Raw genomic sequence first — 19,883 nt, 5'->3', positions numbered from 1 at the left:
GGGCTGAGGGTGACTTCTGTTACATCCATCCAATGCTGAATGTCCTTACAGCTGTAAGCATCCATCTTGGTTCAGCAAGTCTTTCTTCATGTCTTTCTACCCATCAGAAGTAGGATTAAGTATCTAACACGTTTTAAGTCCAGTTTTACGCTTTCTTACATCTGAAGCAACCTTATCATTGTTAGCAATACAGACTGCCAATCATTTTGGGTTTTCTCTCAAGCTTTTTACATCAGATAGAGATGTAAACAGGTGGTTGGGTTTTGTAAGGAAATTTCACTGAAAATAACATGGAATATAAAATCCTTTAGGCAGGTGTTTTAAATAAATCTTTAGATTTGCTTCATTTAAGAGGTAAGAAATTGCATTCTAAGAAATCCTCTTTTTTTGTGTGTGTGATCCATCTTACTCTCCTTCTTCCCCACACTGTTTTAACATTTCTAAGATAATTGTCTGTAATGCTTTTCCTAGAAAGTCTGATGTTACTGATTTGGATAATGGAGGCACATGGATGAAAGCCGCTCTTCCATTGCCATAATACAGAGAACTGTAGTAGGTGTAATCACAGATATACCTGCAATATTCAGAACAAAGCCGGAAACCTGACTTAAGGAACAGTAAACTTTGATTAAGTTTAAATCTTCTTTAAGCAGCCAAACCAGATCTGGTTTATGAAATTATTAAAAACATATTTGCTTATTGAATAAAGGAAATGCTGAAATAAACCAAGTTTGAGAAACAAATGGTCCTTATCTGATGGTTTGGTTTCTCAGACACCCACCCAGAAGGAACTTTAAATTAAAGAAATCACAAGACATGCATTCCTTTCTAGGCATCTATAAGCTATATGAGATGGAAAGGGTAACACAGCCTGCTGGAACTACAACCATGTAATACAGTTTTTTGTGTAAGTCATACAATCTCACTATCTGGAGGGATTTTTTCTTATCCCCCTACCTTTTTAACTTGCAGGTACAAATCCTGAAATTAAGGGCCAAAATTAGCTGATTTTATTTTTTAAAAATGAGGTAATTTTCTGTTTTCTGTGTTTTCCTTTTAAACGAAGACTAGCATAATAGAAAATTGCTTCAGTACTACTGAAACACATAATAAGATCACTGACATCATTTGAAAGGTACCTGTAATTGCTCTGTTCTTCAGTGTATGTATTTACATTTTGTATCCCTCCCAGTTGGAAAAATAGATTAAAATCTGCTACTAGCCAGTATTGCTTTCAGACTCAAGATCTTAATAGCTTAGGTTCACTGGGGTTGTTAATCACAGAGTGTGCTATGTTGAAACATGTTTCTTTCGGAATTTACAAATCCATGGAAAAATATTTACTGGCTGTAGTTTTTCAGGAAGGCTGCTTTACATAAAATTTAAATTTATCCCATTTTTATACTTGTGCTCCTTTGAAGACTTTGCTTCAAAGTGATTTTGGTTGGAGGAAAAGCCATTGCAAAGATTCTTCAAGGTTAAATGAGCTGATTGAGTTACTTCTGCTTTTAATGTGAGACCCCAATATGCAATGTTTACCTTCCCGCATCTCTGGAAAAGATTATATCAATCCCTTCCACTGAGATGTTTTTCCAGAGAGTCTTCATATTAATCGTAGATTCAATCTTTTCCGGGCCATCTAGCATGCAACAGCCACCTTCTGGGTGAAAACCACAAGCATCCATCTCTTGGTAGCCTTTGTTCTTCCCACACTGCTCAAGGATGATGATTGCTTTGGCGGATGAAGCCAGCCCAACGTGAACAGTAAGCTGTTTTTTCCCACCAGAGTGAATAACAGGAAATTAAAAATGAGACCTGTTTTTCAAAAACATGTAATATAATAGTGCCAAGCATTATGTGAAATACTAGCTTCAAGGTAGGGAGTCTTGCTGCAGCTCAGGCCTAAAGAAAACTTTGATAATAGATCATAAATGAGAACAAAATTATGCTTTAGTTTGTTTTTGTTGTGTCTAGTCAGCTCAGGACTGTAGAGCTGAGGTACCTTTTTTGCAATTTATGGTAGATTTATTTTTTTTCCTTCTTCAGTGTGCAGTTACGCTGTTTAAATGGCACAGGGTTAAAACAGCATGCTAATTATTGTGTGCTCCCAATTTCAGTTTGAAACCTTTATCACAGTTTTACTAGTCCCTTTCCAGAGTTGTCTGATGTACATATTGCACAATACTCTTTTGAGATCTTTTTAAAGCTCCACTCAGAATAACAATATTCATAAATGAAGGGGAAAAATTGTGTAACTTTCTAATCACTCACCAGTGGCTGAAGAGTTGTCCATATCTTGAAGACTTGCTCCTTTGCTTTTTGGTAAACCACTGGCAGCTGCATGATTCGGAGATCTATGTTTTTACCAAGGCCTCTCTTGGACAGCTCCTATGTTTACAAAAAACCCACCGTGGACTTGTAAGAGCATTGGATTTCTCAGACTGTGATAAAGAAATCAGGCTGATCCAACTGAGAAAACATCTGAAAGAGCAAATGCTATGCTGTCTAAGCCCGCAGTTCCTAAACATCGGTCTGCAGTGAGATTCAGTTGTCTTGTGGTAGCTCTCCCTTTTTTAACTGAAAGAGACTAAAATGTGCTCACCAATTTCCTAATGTCACGTCTGTGTGGAGCCATTGTTGTGTTTTCCAAAGGGATGCTCAGTCTCCAAGGGGTGGGAGTGGTTATTGCTTAGGGACTGGTCCATGGGGAACCATGAAATCCAGGATCTCTCAGAAAGGGTCCGCACTTGAAAGCATGTAAATAGGCTTTGATCTAGGTAAGAGCAGTTCCTCTGAAAGATCTAGTGGATAAACCTGCACTATCAAGAGACACAAATGAGGGAGAATTCGCATTAGCTGTCCACTCAAGTGACAGGCGATCTGCTGGCTTGAACTAGTTCAGGTAAGCTCTGCTGGAGGGGACTATCAACATGAGTAAGGTTACATTTAGAATGGGTTTAATTTCTTTTTTTTTGGTCTAGAATATGTTTCCCTAGTAAAAGGAAATGTCGCTTATTGGGATGTTACTTCTCTGTCATTTACGTAGAGTTGAAGTTCCACATGGGACCTTTTCCCAAAGGAAGCAAAAATTATGCCCAGGATTGAGGTGAAAGAAACAAAGGCGCCCTTCAAAGCAGCGGATTGACCAGATGGTTGGAAGATGGTCTGGAGAATAAAAGTCATAGGGAAATGACTTGAAATTATTTTGTCAGTGGAATAGGGCTAACGAACACAGCATGAGCCTCTAAGTAGAAGGTAGGCGGCTGCAATGGCAGGATGAAGAAGGAATGCATCTGAGGTAGAAAGCTTTGTCCTGGAAAAGTAAAATGGTGGTTGAAAATCCCTGTTGCATTTGACTAGAGCACTACCGAAAGAGGGTACAGATGAAGTTTCTAAGGGGGGCATAGGCAAAAAGTCAGCAGCAGAGGTATGTGATTAGCCCAAGAAACCCATAACTTTTTATTAAATGTCATTGTCTTCTCAAGCTTTCATTTCTCACCAAGGATCCTTGTACGGATGAGGCCCACGGTTCTAAGCTGTGCTAACTGGGAAATTTGCCCTTCAACACTGGCTTCCTATATAAACTGTTCCAATTTTCTTGTCAGCGGAAACATTGATTAGCTGTGCTCAATAAACTATTTGACACAAGCAAGGAAACAATGCCTGCAGGGAAGTAAACACATTTAGAGAACAGTGCCAGCCTTTTTTCCTCTGGGCGCTGACAGTCTTTGAGAGACCATTGCATCATCTTGCTTAAGAATGCTGTACTGTGTCTTAGCTTCCACAAAAGAAAACCCCAGCTGGTTCACAATTAGCATTTTCTTTTCTAAAGCATCTTTAATTTTAACATTTAATGAGATTCTTCCTTTTTAACTGTATGGCTTAGAGGACTCTGACTACCCGTAACTTTGGTACGGAATGTGGAGACCCAAAGTAAGTTGTTAGGCTGTTCTCTCGTGCTCTCTGGATTGACGTTCGGTTGTCACCATTTGTCATGGGAGAAACACGCAGAAATACTTTTGTGCAGGACAAAACCGGAAGCTGGCCAATAGCAAAGGGCTGAGAATTTGTGTCAAAGGAAGATAGTTTGCTATGTCCTAAGCAATTTCAGCATGTTGTCAATAATGTGTATTACTCTGTTGTCTAAGAATCCTAACCATGGGCTTATGCCCCATTAGACCAGATGTTGTGCAAACATGGAACAAAAAAAGCCCGGTTGTTCCTTGTCTCAGCCAAGTCTCAGCCTTAACCAAAACCATTTTTGCATTTAAGGTGAGAGACTGAAGATGGTTAGAGGATGATGACTGCATCGGGAAACTAGAGCTCACACTGGTGAGTTAATTCAGTAAACAAGTGCCTGTCTTTTGTAGTTGAAACAGCAAAGGAAACTTCAAAGGAGGACAAAAGTTTTGGAGGACTTTTTTGTGGGAGAAGTGGTTGAAAAGAAAGTGTGAAGATTCCCTGTTGGGAAGTTTTTCTAAAAGGGAAATGAAATCCAGCATTAGCAGCTGATGACCTTGAGTTGTTGGTGAGTTGTGGTCATAGTCCGGGTCCACTGGAGTTCTGGCCCGTGTTGTTACACAGCCCTCCCCAAAGAGAAGTGATTTGCACAGAACAGTTGAGCTAAGGTGCAGTGGTTGTGTGTCACACAGGGTGTTAGAAGCGTCTTGAACTTCTAGAAAACTCCAGAAAATTTCACTGAGTTTGCCTGAGTTTTCACTGATTTGGGTTGCTGGGGAGGGGGGCAGGGGGCTGCATGTGTTAATTTTGTGAACCTCATTCAAAAAGCCGTGTGTTGGTGCAGAAAGAAAACCAGAAGTTATCAGTTGACCCAGTCAGTCTGCAAATATGTTGCAAACAATGCTTTTTTTGTATGGTTTGGTTGGTTGTTGGTTTTGGTTGGTTTTTTAATCTTTTTTTTTTTTTTTTAATCCTGCAGATATCTTTTTAAAGCTTTAGGGATGTAAGAAAGTTCCAGAACAGAAATGAAGGAACTAAATAGCAATGTCATCTTGGTTTCATAGATGATGAAACTAAAGCAGAGAAGGAGAGAGAGACAGATTAAATGACAAATTTCCAAAGACCACATGGTCAGTGGCAGGATGAAAAACTGCACTGGGAGATCTGATCCTCATCTCCCGATAGCAAACATAGTTCCCAGAAGCAGTTGGAAATGTGACCTGTTCTTCGCACTAACAGTTTAATTACTATGAATGTTGTCACTCAACTTACATTTGTGCCCTATTAACTGGGGACTTTGACCTTGGTGGTAGACTGCCCTGATAGGTTATTTAGCTGCCAAGTGCCAGACAGGAGTTTCTGGAGGAGATGCAGAAACAGGGTCAGATCAAGGGTTATTAGGTGGGACCATCAATCTAATATGGAATAAATAATTCAGGGGATCTGGGATTCTGCGGGTCCCATGTGGTGCTGAAGAACTAACACATCATGGTAACTCAACGTGATCTGTCAGCAAATGCAGAGTAAATACTTGGTGGTGCGTTTCCCTTTAGAGAGAATGTCCTGCACTTCCAGAGTTAAAAGTGCTGCTGGTGGAGCTTTCGTGCATATTTTAGAAGGGTATTTCAGGTGAATGAAGTTATGAGAACCATGAAAAACTCAGTGAGACACGTTTCTAAAAGAGAAGCTGTCTTTCTAGTGCTAGACAACCATGTTGGGCCATGTGACAGTGCTTATAAAAGCTCTGAAGCTTTTCTTGATGACCCTGAATTGACAGGTTCACCTGTACTTTCAGATCCATTTGACTATCCTTTTCTCTGAACACTCGAGGGGTACTTGCTGAGGACTGAGAACTCCACGGGTGCAATGCTGATGAATGCCTTGTGTGTGAGTTGTCTTGTGATGACAACTCAGGTTTGTGCAAAAACAACAGGGTACTCCTCACATTCTTGAAAGATTATATTTTCATATTATAAAACAGGCAATGCGGGACAATGCACTGCTACGTAGTATCAATAAGAAATCCAAGAATTCAGAACAAATACTTGTTCTAAACCAGCAAAAATAGAGATTTGGAGAGTTTTATTAACATTTATCATATGAATCCTGGGGATTCCAGTAAATGGAAATTGGCTTATTCGCCAAAAAGGTAGTAGTAAATAGTTAACTTGTAAGAGAAACAGTATCACACAACCATTCTTCTGAGTGCCAATGAGGGCATAGAAGGGATGCAACTATTGGAATGGGCTGTGTGCTCACTGGATCAATCTCTGAGCCTTCCTCCAGCAAGAAAAGAGGTTCAGGAAAACAGCTGATCCCATCAGCAAGGCAGAGTGCAACAGCATCTCACAGAGAAGCTGGTAACAGGGATCTTAAGGAAGCAGTTGGGCCTGAGAGCAAGTATTGCTCACAAAAGTGAAGCCGTTGCTCTTCGGCAAAGACTGCATTTCACAAAGCATGGAGGGTGAGGCTATGCTTTGAGAGTTAGGACCCTGGGACTCCTGTTACGTGTATTTTTACAGGATTTTAGATGCTTTTGGCGTGAAGACCCTTCTGGGAGATGAACTCTTAAGATGACATGTATCAGCGTTACAACATCACTGAGGCTGCCATGGTATCCAGGCTTTTGATAAGAACCCAGTTCATTTTGAGGCAGGATAGTTCTGGATAATGCTACAAAGGCATTAAGCCTGAGCAATCGTGTTTAGTAGCTCTGGTCTGGCTGCTCAGTACTTTCTTGAGGATGAGTTTGAGTGTACTCTTGCTTGGTTCTCAGAAAAGAGACTCGGCAGGAGGGCTTTATGCCACTGTAGTGATCCATGCAGGAACCCCAAAGCCAAGACAGCATTACTTCCAGATATAAGTACTAAATCTTGCTATTTTTAATATATATGCATGGGCTTCCTGAAGACCATAGGGCTACTCATGTGAACAAGGCCAATGGAACAATACCATGAGATTGCTATTTAACGTGGAGAAGCCTATCAACATTCAAAGTACTTCCAGATTTGCATCAAATTTCCCTGAATTGTCTGGATTAACCACCTTTGCCAGGGAATAGGAAACCAAAGCAGCATCCCCAGTACAAATACAAATTAATTCCACACAGAGGGTGTCACAACAGAGGGAAATGGATTTGTTCTTCTCCATACACAAGGACTGACATCTGTTTCATTATGGAATGCTGTAGCCCTTGTTATATAACTTCCTGGCGTAGCCAGCGCATGGCATTGTTACAGAAAACTCATCTCATCCGTGCGTTTTCGCTTTAGGCTGTTTTGCTTGCAGATAAAGAACATATTTTATTTTCAGCCAGAAGAGGATGATCTTGCACCCAAAATTAGAACCAATAGGAATCAGGAAATAATGAGCAAGAACATTGTCAACTGACAAATATTTGTGGTTTAGGGCACATGTCAAGTTGGAATTAAGAAAATTCATGGGTCTCCTGTGATGACTGGGGTGTGGAAAGGTATCCCAGAAGTATTTTTGATTCTTGATAGCCTACAGGGATAACATGCCTCGTGACTTTGAGTGGCTAATAGATTTATTCTTCCAAACACCGAGTTGCACTCAGCATTCTTCACCCAACAAAGCTAGAATAGAAAATATCTATAGGTTGGTGGAGTTGCTACAGCTTTGGTCTTTGGAAAAATGTACTAGCTCCTTGGTTTTCAATAATTTTGGTTTTACTGCACTTCATTTTCAAGACAGATCTTTAGTAGCCGTCACCAAAACTTGTAATATGGTTATAGTCCTGTAGAGTCATCATCTTTCTATCACTCCTAATACTTTCTTACAGCTACCTTTTTCAGTGTCCAGGAGTATTAAATATTTATGGGCTTATTTCAGTCTCCCTAATAGAACACAGTCCCCTCAGTTTGCTGTACATGTCTTGCTTTCCATTTCTACCAGTGTTATCTGTTGTTTCTCCCAGATATTGGACCAATCTTCCAATTCAGTTTTACTACCTTGACTGTTCCCTAACTAGTTTCAGATTTCATTGTTAACCTTCTTTCTACCTTGGAGTTGCTAAGTAGTGTAAAAGACCCTCTCAGAATAACTTCGTTCACAAATACCTTATGAGAGTAACTGAACTCAAGGAAAGGCCATTGTCTGTGCTAGGGAGAATGAGTGAACCTTGCATGTGACTTTTACACATATTCAGCAAATCTCTGCAGCTGTTCCTACTGTTTGAACATATATACTATGACCTTTCACACTTTAGATTGAGGTAGAGTACTAAAGTGCCAAACTAGTAAATTATTTCATTGTAGCAGACATACTCTTACATACAATGGTTGGGTATTTATTTTGTAAGACATATTTAAAGAAAGAAGTTATGTTTTTGTTAAAACTTATATAATATTTTAAAAACAAGTGATCCTGTTCCTGAAAAATAATCTATTTGTGGAAATTTTTGGTGTGTCCCAAGAAATGTGGGTTCATACAAACAATAATTGAAAATAAACAATTGTAACATAAGTTCGTGCTGGAAGCCAGGTATCCAAACCATGTCTTTGTATCAGCCAGCTAAATTTGTTTTAATACACATACTTTGGAAATAAGCAGGAATTTTTAAGACCCCATCTTAGACATGTTACTGCTAGTCAAGGTGTATGGAGGGGAAAGAAATCTGAATGACCTTGTTTTCAATTTTAACTGTAGGCTTCACTGTCATTTCAAAGTGGAAGCCAAAGCTGAGATGTGAAAACATACTTAGAATTGGCATGTTTTTGGTTTTGTGTTCCTGAAGTAGGCAGTAAGAACTCAATAGTCTACACTTGCATGAGAAGGAAATCGCCTCACACAGACATGATAAGATGAGCTCTGGTATGAGATGATCTGTTTGCTGAAGACAGAGATAATCTGTGGCATATGCATTAGCTGCAGAGAAGGCACCCTGGGTAAAAAATGTCCTTTTTAAAAATCAAGAATAATATTTTGATAAGTGCTTAAATAACACAAAAAAAATCTTGCAAACAAAATCATGTTTCATTACTTAATTATCCTCTTTCTTCCATGTTGGGAGTCTGCTCCATGAGGCACAATTCTGTTTGAGTCATGAGAAATAACTTCCTTGAACGCAATGGAAAGCCTGAAAACAGTTTGTATTGGGATCTCCACAAAATAAAACACCTCCCTCCCCTTTTTTTTATGCTTACCTTCACTGCTTCCCAGCTAGAATTAACCAGGTGTTGTCTAAAGGGACCAAAACCTGAAAAGAAAGAAAGGTGCTTTTAACCTATGCTTGCTCTGCACTTGTAGATTTAGGTGCCAACATGTATGCACACATATATTTGTTCTTTATCTTCATACTTTTGGTTATGGAGGTTGAGTTTTTTAGATAGGATTTAGCCTTTATAACACTTAAGGGAATAGCATATTCATTTTTTATATGCGCTGATATAAGAACTAATCCTGCAATCTTCATTCATGTCAAGGCTTACTTATGAGATAGCCTTAACTGAAGCTGGTAAATGTACTGGAGCCAATACGACAGATCACGTAAATGATGATTTTGGGCAAGGATCATCATCCATAGAAACACCACTACTAAAAGATCGGGTGTTAAATAGTCCCAGGTCACAGTCAATGTACCATTCTTACTGTTAAAGCTCATGGAGATATGCATATTTAATGAAAATGTTTGCAAGAGTAAAATTTTATTTCATTTGTAATTTTTTTTTTTAATCCCTAGTAATGAAAACTTAAGTTTTCTGTCAGGGAAGATGTGCTTTTTCTGGTGCTGGGCAAAATCTCTTCCTTCATTTTTTCCGCACAGGAAAAGAGAGGAGGAAAGTGAAAAGGACTGTTTGAATCCAAAGTACTACATTTAATTTTATGCATCCTTTTTTGTGAAAGACTTTTTTTATATAAAAAGAAAAAAACCACCTAATTTTGAGCTAGATGGGCATTTTGTCAGGAAAAAGTTTGGTGGAAAACTCCCACTATTTTCATTACTCTCAATTACTGTTCTCAATCCAGAGTGTTGCGAAGTTTTAGATACTGGGTGGCAGGAAAACCAGTTTGTGAAATGGTTTTAATGCTATAACTCTTAAATATTTTTAACTTAAATGGAAAAATAAATACTTGACAGCATATGATTGCTATTTTGCACAGTGGAAGGTACTTGTATGGAGGGACAATTAAGCCTAACTGCAGGCTTATGACAGCTTAATTAATGCTAGACGTTAAGCATTTCTTAATTTGGTAATACTTATTTCATAACTGCTCAGTCTTTTCTCTTTAATGTTATGAAAAGCTTGATGGTGCTAATATTTTTGACAATGTTTTCCCCAGGTTTAAGTTTGTACTATGGGGAGGGGACAGGGGAAATAGTACTCATTTCACATTAACAGGGAACATAAAACCTCACTAGTCCCACTCAGCTTTCAAGAGCAAAATTAGGGTGACACCTACTCCATTTTGAAGCTGTAGTTGTTGTTGTGCATGTTTCTGTACATGTGTGTGCAGAACTGTAGAATTATAGTGAAGTTATTAAATAGCTCACAATGAAATACACGTGTCTCAGTGGTGGCCATAAGGAACTATTGCTTAGGATAAAATTGTTCTGTGAAAAGAAATGACTAAATGTAAGAGAGTTTTACAGTACTGAAATACCTGCAACAACTTGGAGACCTAACTGGCTGAATATTATTAGGCACTATAAAACAAACTGGGCTCACTGCCAGCAGGTTTGTATTATAAGCAGGTGAAAATGTGAAGAGACATGCTGTGATAATCTCTGTAATAGCTTAAAGATGCACCTGTGTCTTTAAGAGGACACACTAGTCTAAAACTATTTGAACAAGTGGATTTCTGCACATAAATGGCTATTTAAGGGGAGGAAAAAACTAGTAAGGTGCTAAGAAGTGTGCCCATCAAGGGTATGTGCCATAAATATCATAGGAGAGAACCAGATTGTCAGCCTTTTGAGGGCAAAAGGTATTTGCTAACCTCTCTTCTGCACTCCCATTCAGCTCAACTGCAGTTATGTCTAGAGCAAGCCAAACTAGTTCTGCCCATCTTGCAGCTATTAAAAAAAAAAGTGTTTAATTGAAAGCAGCAAGATGCAAATCTCTTTGATGCAGCTTCAACCTCATTCCTATGTCCTCAGATGACCTGCAGTGGAAAATTATCCAGCAACTCACATGTCAAGATATGTGTAATGATTGCCTTTAGATGAGCCAGCGGCAACAAGAGGAATAGCGAGTAGCAGCATTCCTTAAGAGCTTTAACCTTTTAAAGCTCAGAAGTCTCTAGCTGGTGGTTCTGCCACTGTGATTCAGCAGTAGTTACAGCCAGCAAGAGAAACTCCAAATTTGGTCCCTTCTGCTGCATGTTCAGGCATGCTCCTTTGGTATATTTAAATTTAATGGTCTAGTTTAGCAGTGATGAGGCACCATCTCCGGTTTAAATCTCCCTTACCTTGCCATGAAACTGAGACGCTGAAACTTGCCATGTGTTGCTCTAATTCTGGACACTGACTATGTGACATTGTGATGCAACCTGGTTTTCTTGCTTCAGAGCTCCTTTTGGGTAAGCTTTATCTAATACTAGCCTGCACTGCCTTGAGCTATGTGGTTTGGATCAGAGAGAATGTCAACAAAGATTAAAACATGGAGAGAATGAACAACAAACCAAACTGGATGGCAGTAAAGAGGGCAGACTGCAGTCTGTTTCCTCTGACATGCATCTGATTTTTCTTAGGAAGGCACAGCAGCAAGTTATTTTCCATTTGGAATTGTTAGTATGACCATTTTCCCTCCAGGGAACTGTTTACAACAAAGATCAAGCATGTGTGCATACCATCTCTAGCTAAAAGAAGAACAAAATAAAATCTTACCAGTTACAACCACAGTGTTGGAATTTGAATCCATGAAATCTATGCTCCAGAAGGTGAAATCTTCTTGTCTTTCAGTTCCAAACAGTATTATAATTCACGTATCTGTGGCAAACTTCTTCATTTGGGGCACCTTCTTTTCTTCAAACTGTGATGTGTCTGGATTCACATGACAGGGATGATTTGTGATTCATATAACTTTCAAAGCAAAAATTGTTATGTCTCTGTATTAAAGATAGAAGCCTGACTGACCGGGTGACTGACTGGGACTGCCCCAAATTTCTTTTTCTTTCTTCAGGCATGCAATAGTATTTAGGAAGAACAGGAAAGGCTTAAAGAAACTTCTTGCAAAACATCCAGCAATATTTTTCATCAGAAACCTGTTTATGTACAAGTAAACAGAAAATTAATTGAATGAATTTTATTATATCTCTGTGGATATTCTATATTTAGCACAGTTGTAATTCTCTTTAATTGTGAGCAATGACTTAACTACAAAAACCTATCTGTCCATTTCCACTGTTCTTTTTCTTACCGACTTAAAAAACTCAGGGGTAACTTTGCTGTTCCTCTTCATAGCAGTTATGTAGTTTACTAATCTTGATCTTTATCTTATGCTTTATCTTTATAAAAGAGTCCAAGCACCTTACACTTTTAAAACCAAACACCAATAGGAAAACGTGTGTATTTGCTAAACCAAAACATTTCCTCAGTAATATCCTTGAATAAGCAACATGTCAAAAAAAACTCACTCCAACTTGCAAGGTCAAAGGAACTCTAGAAGCTGGATTATAGTTTGCAGAAACTGGCGAGTTTAATAGCTGGTCTGTCTTCATTAAACTGAAGCATGAGAACCAATGGGGGGGCCTGAAATCAAAACATATGCACATTGTCACTGCCCAAAACAAAAGCATATGAAAGTTCTCTTGGGAATTATAACTATGTGGGCAGAGGGTTTTGCTGGGTCTTGTTTTGAGTAGGAAGTGTGTGTGTGTGCGCGTGTGAGAGAGAGGGAGGGAGAGGAGAAATATTCTAAGAATAGAAAGCCACTCTGTAATCTCAAGAGAGCTGGTAATTGTGAGACCTTAAGAAAAAAAAAATCTCTGAAGAAATCTCTTGGATTGGGTGGTGGCTGAATGAGGTTTGGAGCTATGAACCGTGTCTGTCATATGAACTGTGTCTGTCATTTAAATCGTCCTGTTCTGAGACACAAAGGAAGTTGTGGATTCTTCTAAATAAAAAGACCCTGATTCCACCATCCATTTCTTCCCCTGACTAATACAACTTGCAAAACTAACTTTTGCTAGCCACTGAGGCTGAAGAAGCAGCTAATTACAGTAAACACAGAACTCTCTGCAGTTTTAAATAAGGCAAAATCTGCCACCGACATCATTAAATCTAAAATTCTAGTCTTTCATACTCCTATGTCAATTAAGATATTTATCAATTAATTTTTCTGTGTCCAGTTATTAAAAATCTTCCTATGATACTAAACAGGACAATGACATACCAGTCTTCTCATAGTTGTTTCCGATTTGATAGATATTATCAATTAAAAAAAAAAAAATCTAAGTACAGGGTGGTCTAATGAACAAAGCATATGCAAGGAATAAAGCAAGATTTAAGGTCTATAGTTGCTTAATTAATTTCCTGCATGAGAAATTATGTAAGTGTTTTGTTTGGGACATTATAGCTGCTTTATAGATATACATGAAGGGTATTGCTTGAATGCTGTAAAATACTTGGTATTTTATTACATATTCTTGCATAGCATAGATATAAGTATGCTAGATCCATGCACTCTGAAACAATGGATATTATCTGGACTGTAGTACTAGTTTTCAAAGTTTTCATAACTGGCAAAAGAGAGTAGAAAAATCTAATCCTTTATAAAGAAGCTGATAGAAATTTGCGGGGAAAAAAACCCCCAAGACACTTTTTAATGACTCATCAATTAAGTATTGTCTTCAACAGTTAAGTTAGTCCCCTTCCATAAGTAGAGGTTTGCTGATTTGGTAGTAAAGATTCTGAGACCTTTCCAGTGGTGTGGTATGCTTGTGCAAACGTGGGAGGAATGCTAGTGGTTTCAATAAACCAGGAATCTGACAGAGTGCACTGAAATTCATTTTTGCACTGATTTAATTGATTGCTTCTACTCCTAAGCTTTATATGCACAGTAGTATACTTGGAGGAATAATGCGTGTATTGCAGCTGCATTACATTTCTGTAACAAGCAGAAAATAAAGGATATGGCAGTTCAAAAAAGTGTAACAAAATCTTCTGATTAGGCCTAAGTTCTACTGAGAATTTTATTCAGAGATCAAACCTTTTCTTTCTCCAACATTGCTTCAGCTGAAGACGACGCTACTCTTGAAAATTTTGTGAAAGTATAATTGTAGTTTTAATATTAGCACTCACATGTGTGTATGTGCCCATAACAATAGATACCCAAGTCACTGGATATTTGAGGTCTGTGCAAATTAATCTCCCCATCCATAATTAAGAAACCAAGCCCTGGATATTTAAAGGCAAATCACAGACACAGCTGACTCAGCTAAACACTGGTTGTTTTTCTTCTTTCTGTATACAAATGTGATTGGCATGGCACTCATCTTGAGGTAAAGAAGAAATGGAAGCAACTCAACTATGAAAGCCCTAGTTATCACCTTGAATATTTTTCTTTACAGCTGTCTGATACATTTAAAAATTATTTGAACTGCTGAGGAAGGGAAAAATATATTTTCTGCAAATGCATTCTGACCACATTGCAGAACTGCCAGAACACTGCTCGAGTATCTCTTTAGTACTGATGGTAACAAGAACTGAATATGGCCCTTCATTTAGAAACAGCTCTTTAATTTTTATCTCTTTTATTATTACTTACATATAGATTTTTTTTTTTAATTTCTTGTTATTGTCAGGCACTGACCAATGTTTTAAACTGTTAAGTGGAAGTGTTTAATATACTCCAATTTTTATCTCAGCTCTTCAACATTTAATGAGAGGAGGGAGAAATCAAGCGGTTATGCTATTTAACATTAAACTATGATGGGACTTTAAATAGAAATTTCAGGATCTAACACTCTATATTTCTTTTCCATTCTAATAAAATAAATGATCCTCAGGAAAGACCAAAGCTGGTCTTTAGGTAGATGGAATGCAATGTCACAAAAAGAGAGGAGACAAACATTTCAGTGTAAAGCTCACTGTTCCCTGTGGACCAATGCCTCTTCTATAACAAACTCCATAGAAATGGTAAATGGAAAAATGTAACAGCAATTTCACTTACCTTTTTGTGGATAGAAAGTGTTATATATTTTATGTTGTTGCCTTATTTATATTAGTTCTTCTGCAACTGATGCCATCGGTGTCACCCAGTGCTTAGCAATAATGGAAAAAATTGAAATTGTATATAATTTAAATGTAGCCAAGCTGTTGGGTGGCTGTTACAATTTCAGTTCTGGTCTTCTTGCAGTATTAGCAAAAACTAACTGCTGTGTATGGACAGATTTTTTAAAATCTTATTTTTAAATGTTTACAATAGTTTAACACAGGGAGAAAGTACTTTAGCAGGAAAGCATGCAACTCATGATCAATGGGTTGCTTTTGTTCAGGTGTCATTTACCATACACAAAGAGACTCTGCAAGCAGGATACACACAATTTAAGAAATTATTTATCAGCTCATATGCAAAATAGATAGCTAGGACTAACAGAGTACTAGGCTAAACAGTAATATACTTACCACTCCTGATAAGAAAACGGATTAGTCTTAGCTGACCAGGATGTTTTCAATACACTGGGGAAAGTTGGCCTCTGCCATTTGTTGGTATGGGCTGATCCTCAGCGTTACTGAGTTATCTTCGCATTTTCTGCTTTTCTTTCTTTCCGTATCTTTTCTCTTGAATCTTTTACCAGCTAACTACTGTCATCTCAACAACAGTGCTTCTGTGACTTTAGCTTCTTGTCTTTCATGGCTTTAGCTCATGTACTTTCTCATAGCTTAACAATTTTCTCAGTAAAACTCAGGCAAGGTCGCATGGCAACGCTGCATCAAACTAGGCCTTGGACGGTGGCACAGCCAAACCTCTGGGCTGAGTGTGACGTGGGGAGTGGTAGAAAGTACAAAGCTTCAAGCGGTCACAAGAATGTGCTGAAATCCACTGATGTGCTGTAAAGCATGGTTGTGTGACAGCTGCTTTTTTGAGAGCACCAGTGTATGGGCTGAGATTGCTTTGTCCTGTTGAGCAAAGAAAATACAAATCTACACTAGTTTGTGTTTTAAACCATTTGAAAGGAGGAGCAGCCTTAGGGAGTCTTCGGTACTGTGCTGACAGGCAATGGAGTATGTAACGATAATGTCAACCACTCAAGATGCTGTCTTGAAACCTCGCCTCCAGGTCACAGCGGTGTTCCCAGATGCCGTAAGTGCAAAGGTAAGTTTGTTTCTGTGCAAACATACAGTTATTTCCATGTACTTTTGTCTTTACATCTTTTACTTTGATACTTGTGTCTGCTGTTTCAGAAATGATTAAGTGATCGTACACTCGGGGTAGGAAGGCTCCCAGGAGTCCACACCTGGATTCTACTTTCTAATTTTGATAGCTCTGTGTTCGTTTTGATCTCTGTATCTCAATTTTATAATAATATTTTATAATAATTTTATAATCGCCAACAGCAGGCTGCTCGCCTAGCTTTTCCAAAAGCCTCTTTCACGTTGACAACGCTCCCTGCAGCACGTGGCTGAGGAATGCTGTGAAAATGTCACTTTTGTACTTATTTTCCCTCCTAAACCTTCTTCCTCTGTCACCCGAGTTTAAAGAAACTGGCGTTAGCCATACGGTTTGTCATCCTGGGCCCTTTAAATGAAGACTTTGGAAGTTGTGTTCGGAGTTTCCTAAGACGGGCTGGCGCCGGGCGAAGGCCGGGCCTTGCCGGCGGAGGACGAGGGCTGCCCCCTCAGCCTGCGGCCACCTTGCCGGAGCTTGCAGCCAGCCTCCCCTCGCCTCTCCAGCCTTCGCTCCTACACAACCCTCGCCGGACTGTTCACTGTCACCTCCCCTGTCCTTTCGTTTCCCCAGCCGCCCTACGACCGCCATCCCCGCCTTCCGACCTCCGCCTTTCCCCTCAGCCAAGCCCCGGCCGGCCCGGCAGCTGCCCCCCGCCCCTCCGGGCCCGCCCTCCACGGCTGCCCGCGCAGCACCGGGCCGCACCGCCACCCTGTCCGGGGCGAGGGCGGGCCGCGGCGGTGGGAGCCCGCCTGAGAGGAAGTGATGGAGGCCGCGGGAGGAGGAAGAGCCGCTGCTGGTAAGAGGGGAAGGAGAGCGCTCGGGAGCTCCCCCGCGGCCTGGCCTCCTTCCCCCCGCCGGCCCCTGCCCTGTCTCTTTCCTCACGGCGACCGCCCCGCTCGCTTCGCCTCCCTCCTGCTCTTGCCCTCACGCCGGGCCGGCTGCCCGCCCGCAGCGGCTGGACGGCGGTGCCTGGCTGACGCACCGCCCGCCCCGGCTGTCTGGGGGCGCCGCTGGCGCCAGCCCGCGCCTCCTGCGAGGGGCCCGCGGCCTGTGCCCCGCCGCTCCGAGATGGCGGGCTCCCCGCAGCACCGCGGCCAGGCTTTCCACAAGCGGCCAAAACGCCGCAAAACACCCGGGCCTTTCCAGGAAAACTTTGTTCAGCCGTCTGCGGTCATGAGCGGGCGAGCCTCGGCGCTTCAGTGCCGCGCTCCCAGCGGCCTGCTTTCACAGGATCGCTTGAGGGAGATAGATGGTCCAGTCCGACCGCCCTGCACAAAGCAGGGTCGACCAGAGCAAGCTGCTGCAGGGTTTTTTGGCCTCTTCCCAAGCGTACAGGTAACTTTTCCAGGTTTTAGGGTAGTCCAACCCTGTCCTGAAGGAATTGGCCTGATGATGTCTGTCGGCTTTGGTGTGTCAGGTCATGCTGCTGAAAGGCTCATCTCCAAACGCCCCTTTCCAGTGTGTGTTTAGCGGTCTGACGGCACAGGTGCAGGAGTTTGGGACTTCAATGGCTAAGTACTTGAGAACTACACATCTTTAAGGCCAAGTCTCAGGCAGCATCAGCAAGTGGTTACCCAAACTGGGCAAAAACAGGGTTTAACAGAAGAAGCATAGTTTAACAGGGGTAAAAGAAGCAGTAAACATGTTTCTTCTTGACCACAGGAGAATAATCAGGTGGATTATTTCGGTGTAGAGATGAGATATAAAAGGCTTTCTGTACTGCAGAGTACATACCCTTTCTTTAAAAAGCATTCAGTAAATACTTTCTTTGCTGATCATGAGCTGACTAGAACAAGAAATACATAGTCTCTAATGATGAATTTTTGGGAAGGAAGCCCCTCGCCCCTCATCTCCTTTCAGCAGAAGTTAATTTTCTGGTGTTCCTGACAGTAGGCAAAGAGCTGCTCTGCCCAGCAGAGTCCAACAGAGTGCTTTGACTTAGACTGCTTTGAAGTGAACAGACTTTATGTTAGTTCCCAAATGGCAATGCCCCTAGTCCTCCATAAGGGAGCTGATTTTAGGACAGGTGGATCTGCACATGCTCCACCATGGATTTCCAAGGGAGTCTGGCGTGTGTAGTATTCCTGGTTTATATTTGACTAGGAGCACTTCCAAGAATCTCTGTTCACGCACTTGTTTGGATAAGGGCCCATTGCATCACCTCAGTTAGCTTTTGCACTGCTTTCCCTCCTGCTCTGTTTTTATACTCTCCTTTCTTAATTTGTCACGCTAGCAGGTAAATGGAGAGAAAGTGAATTTATCTTCTGAAACGCATTTTAAGTTGCTGCCATTTATCTAAAGCACCTACTTCATCCCCTTCAGTAAAATAATGATGTTGTTCATTAGTTCCTCTAGCTGCTCATGGCTAAATGCACCCTAGTCAGATTGCTCTATTTTTTCCCTCCTATCAGCCACTTATGAAAGTCAAACATTTGTAATAATGCTATTGGTTGTTTTTGGAAGACTCGCAATTCTGCTGATGTTTTTAAATAAAATATCTCTAGATGAATGGGACTTGGTTTTTTATGTCCAAGCAAATGTTGTACTGTTGGGCACTTCAGTTGATGTCTACATTTTTCCCCTGACTTTTTCATTACTCTCAAATTGAATGTTTAGAATAGTTCTTCTTCCATCCCCTTCCTCTTTTGGGATAGCTGCTATTGTTTTTAGGTGTCGTCTGAGTTTTGGCTTAGTTATTTAATTGGATATACCTATGTTTAAAATAATTACGGAACAATTGGCACTAGGTTAAGTATACAGCACACTTTAAGAGCATATTGGAGTCAGCCATTAGCTCTTCTTGTGCAAATGCTGCTTTTCAGTTTGTGTTGTGCTGTAATCGAGATGCTACAACTAGGTCTTGAGGTCTGTTCTTGTAACTTTTTCACAGAGCAAGATTGCTTACGCTTCCAGGTTTCTAAGCCCCTTTATAAGACCTAGGCAAACCTTACCATTGAGAAGCAGGCCAACTGTTGACCTAGAGCTTGAGGTTCTTGTTTTAAATTCATCCTTGTCACAAGTTCTTTTTGATTTTGGAACCCTTTGAAAGTCAGATTTGTATGTGTTAACTGTCTAACAGCAAGGCTAGGAAGGATGTTCCATGAGTAACAATGTATATACGACTCTGGAGCCTGAGAAATAGTTACCAGATGAGAAACCTGTACGTCTAGTTTAACAGTTGCGCTAATGAAGCCTTAAATTTCCATCTGTCTCTCTAGGAAGATGGAAATCTCCCTGGCCTCCATGAATTCCATGTTAATCAGTTTACAGACAGGAGGTCAGCAGCCTGGAATGTAGAACCACAAAATTCAGGTAGTGCTATATATCATGAATGTGGCCCCCACATCTAGAAAAGCTCCTCAAAGCTCTAAGATGAGGCAGATCAACAGCCATACTCCTTCAGTATAACTGAAATCTCATGTATGGAATAGGTAGAATTTTACTCCGACTGAGAAGTGTCTGTATCTAAGAGGTAAGGGCTGTCATAACCTCCTTGCTTTCCATGCCACAGGTAAGGCAGGATACCGAAACCTTGCTTTCTTTAACATAAATATGTAGTTATGGTCT

General features: G+C 40.4%; 2 protein-coding genes across 2 annotated transcripts in view; one reads left to right on the top strand and one right to left on the bottom strand.

Annotated features, from left to right (window-relative positions):
- Window positions 1-405: 405 nt before the first annotated feature.
- PGPEP1L (pyroglutamyl-peptidase I like) lies at window positions 406-16,904 on the bottom strand. The gene is made up of 6 exons (XM_059824133.1): window positions 16,833-16,904; window positions 11,810-11,894; window positions 9,126-9,178; window positions 2,272-2,388; window positions 1,540-1,769; window positions 406-574 (listed from the first exon to the last, which is right to left on the bottom strand). The coding sequence occupies exons 1-6, from the start codon at window positions 16,902-16,904 to the stop codon at window positions 406-408; spliced, it is 726 nt and encodes a 241-aa protein (XP_059680116.1).
- Window positions 16,905-17,384: 480 nt separating this feature from the next.
- FAM169B (Protein) overlaps window positions 17,385-19,883 on the top strand; it is a 39,775-nt gene continuing 37,276 nt past the window's right edge. The window contains 2 exon segments of the mRNA XM_059824132.1: window positions 17,385-17,651; window positions 19,535-19,628. Coding sequence (XP_059680115.1) covers window positions 17,385-17,651; window positions 19,535-19,628 — 361 coding nt within the window.

This window comes from Gavia stellata, chromosome 13 (assembly GCF_030936135.1).
Source record: "Gavia stellata isolate bGavSte3 chromosome 13, bGavSte3.hap2, whole genome shotgun sequence".
In the NCBI taxonomy this organism is placed as follows: Eukaryota; Metazoa; Chordata; class Aves; order Gaviiformes; family Gaviidae; genus Gavia; species Gavia stellata.
The sequence above is the reverse complement of the archived record's forward strand: the minus strand, read 5'-3'. Positions and strand labels throughout refer to the sequence as shown.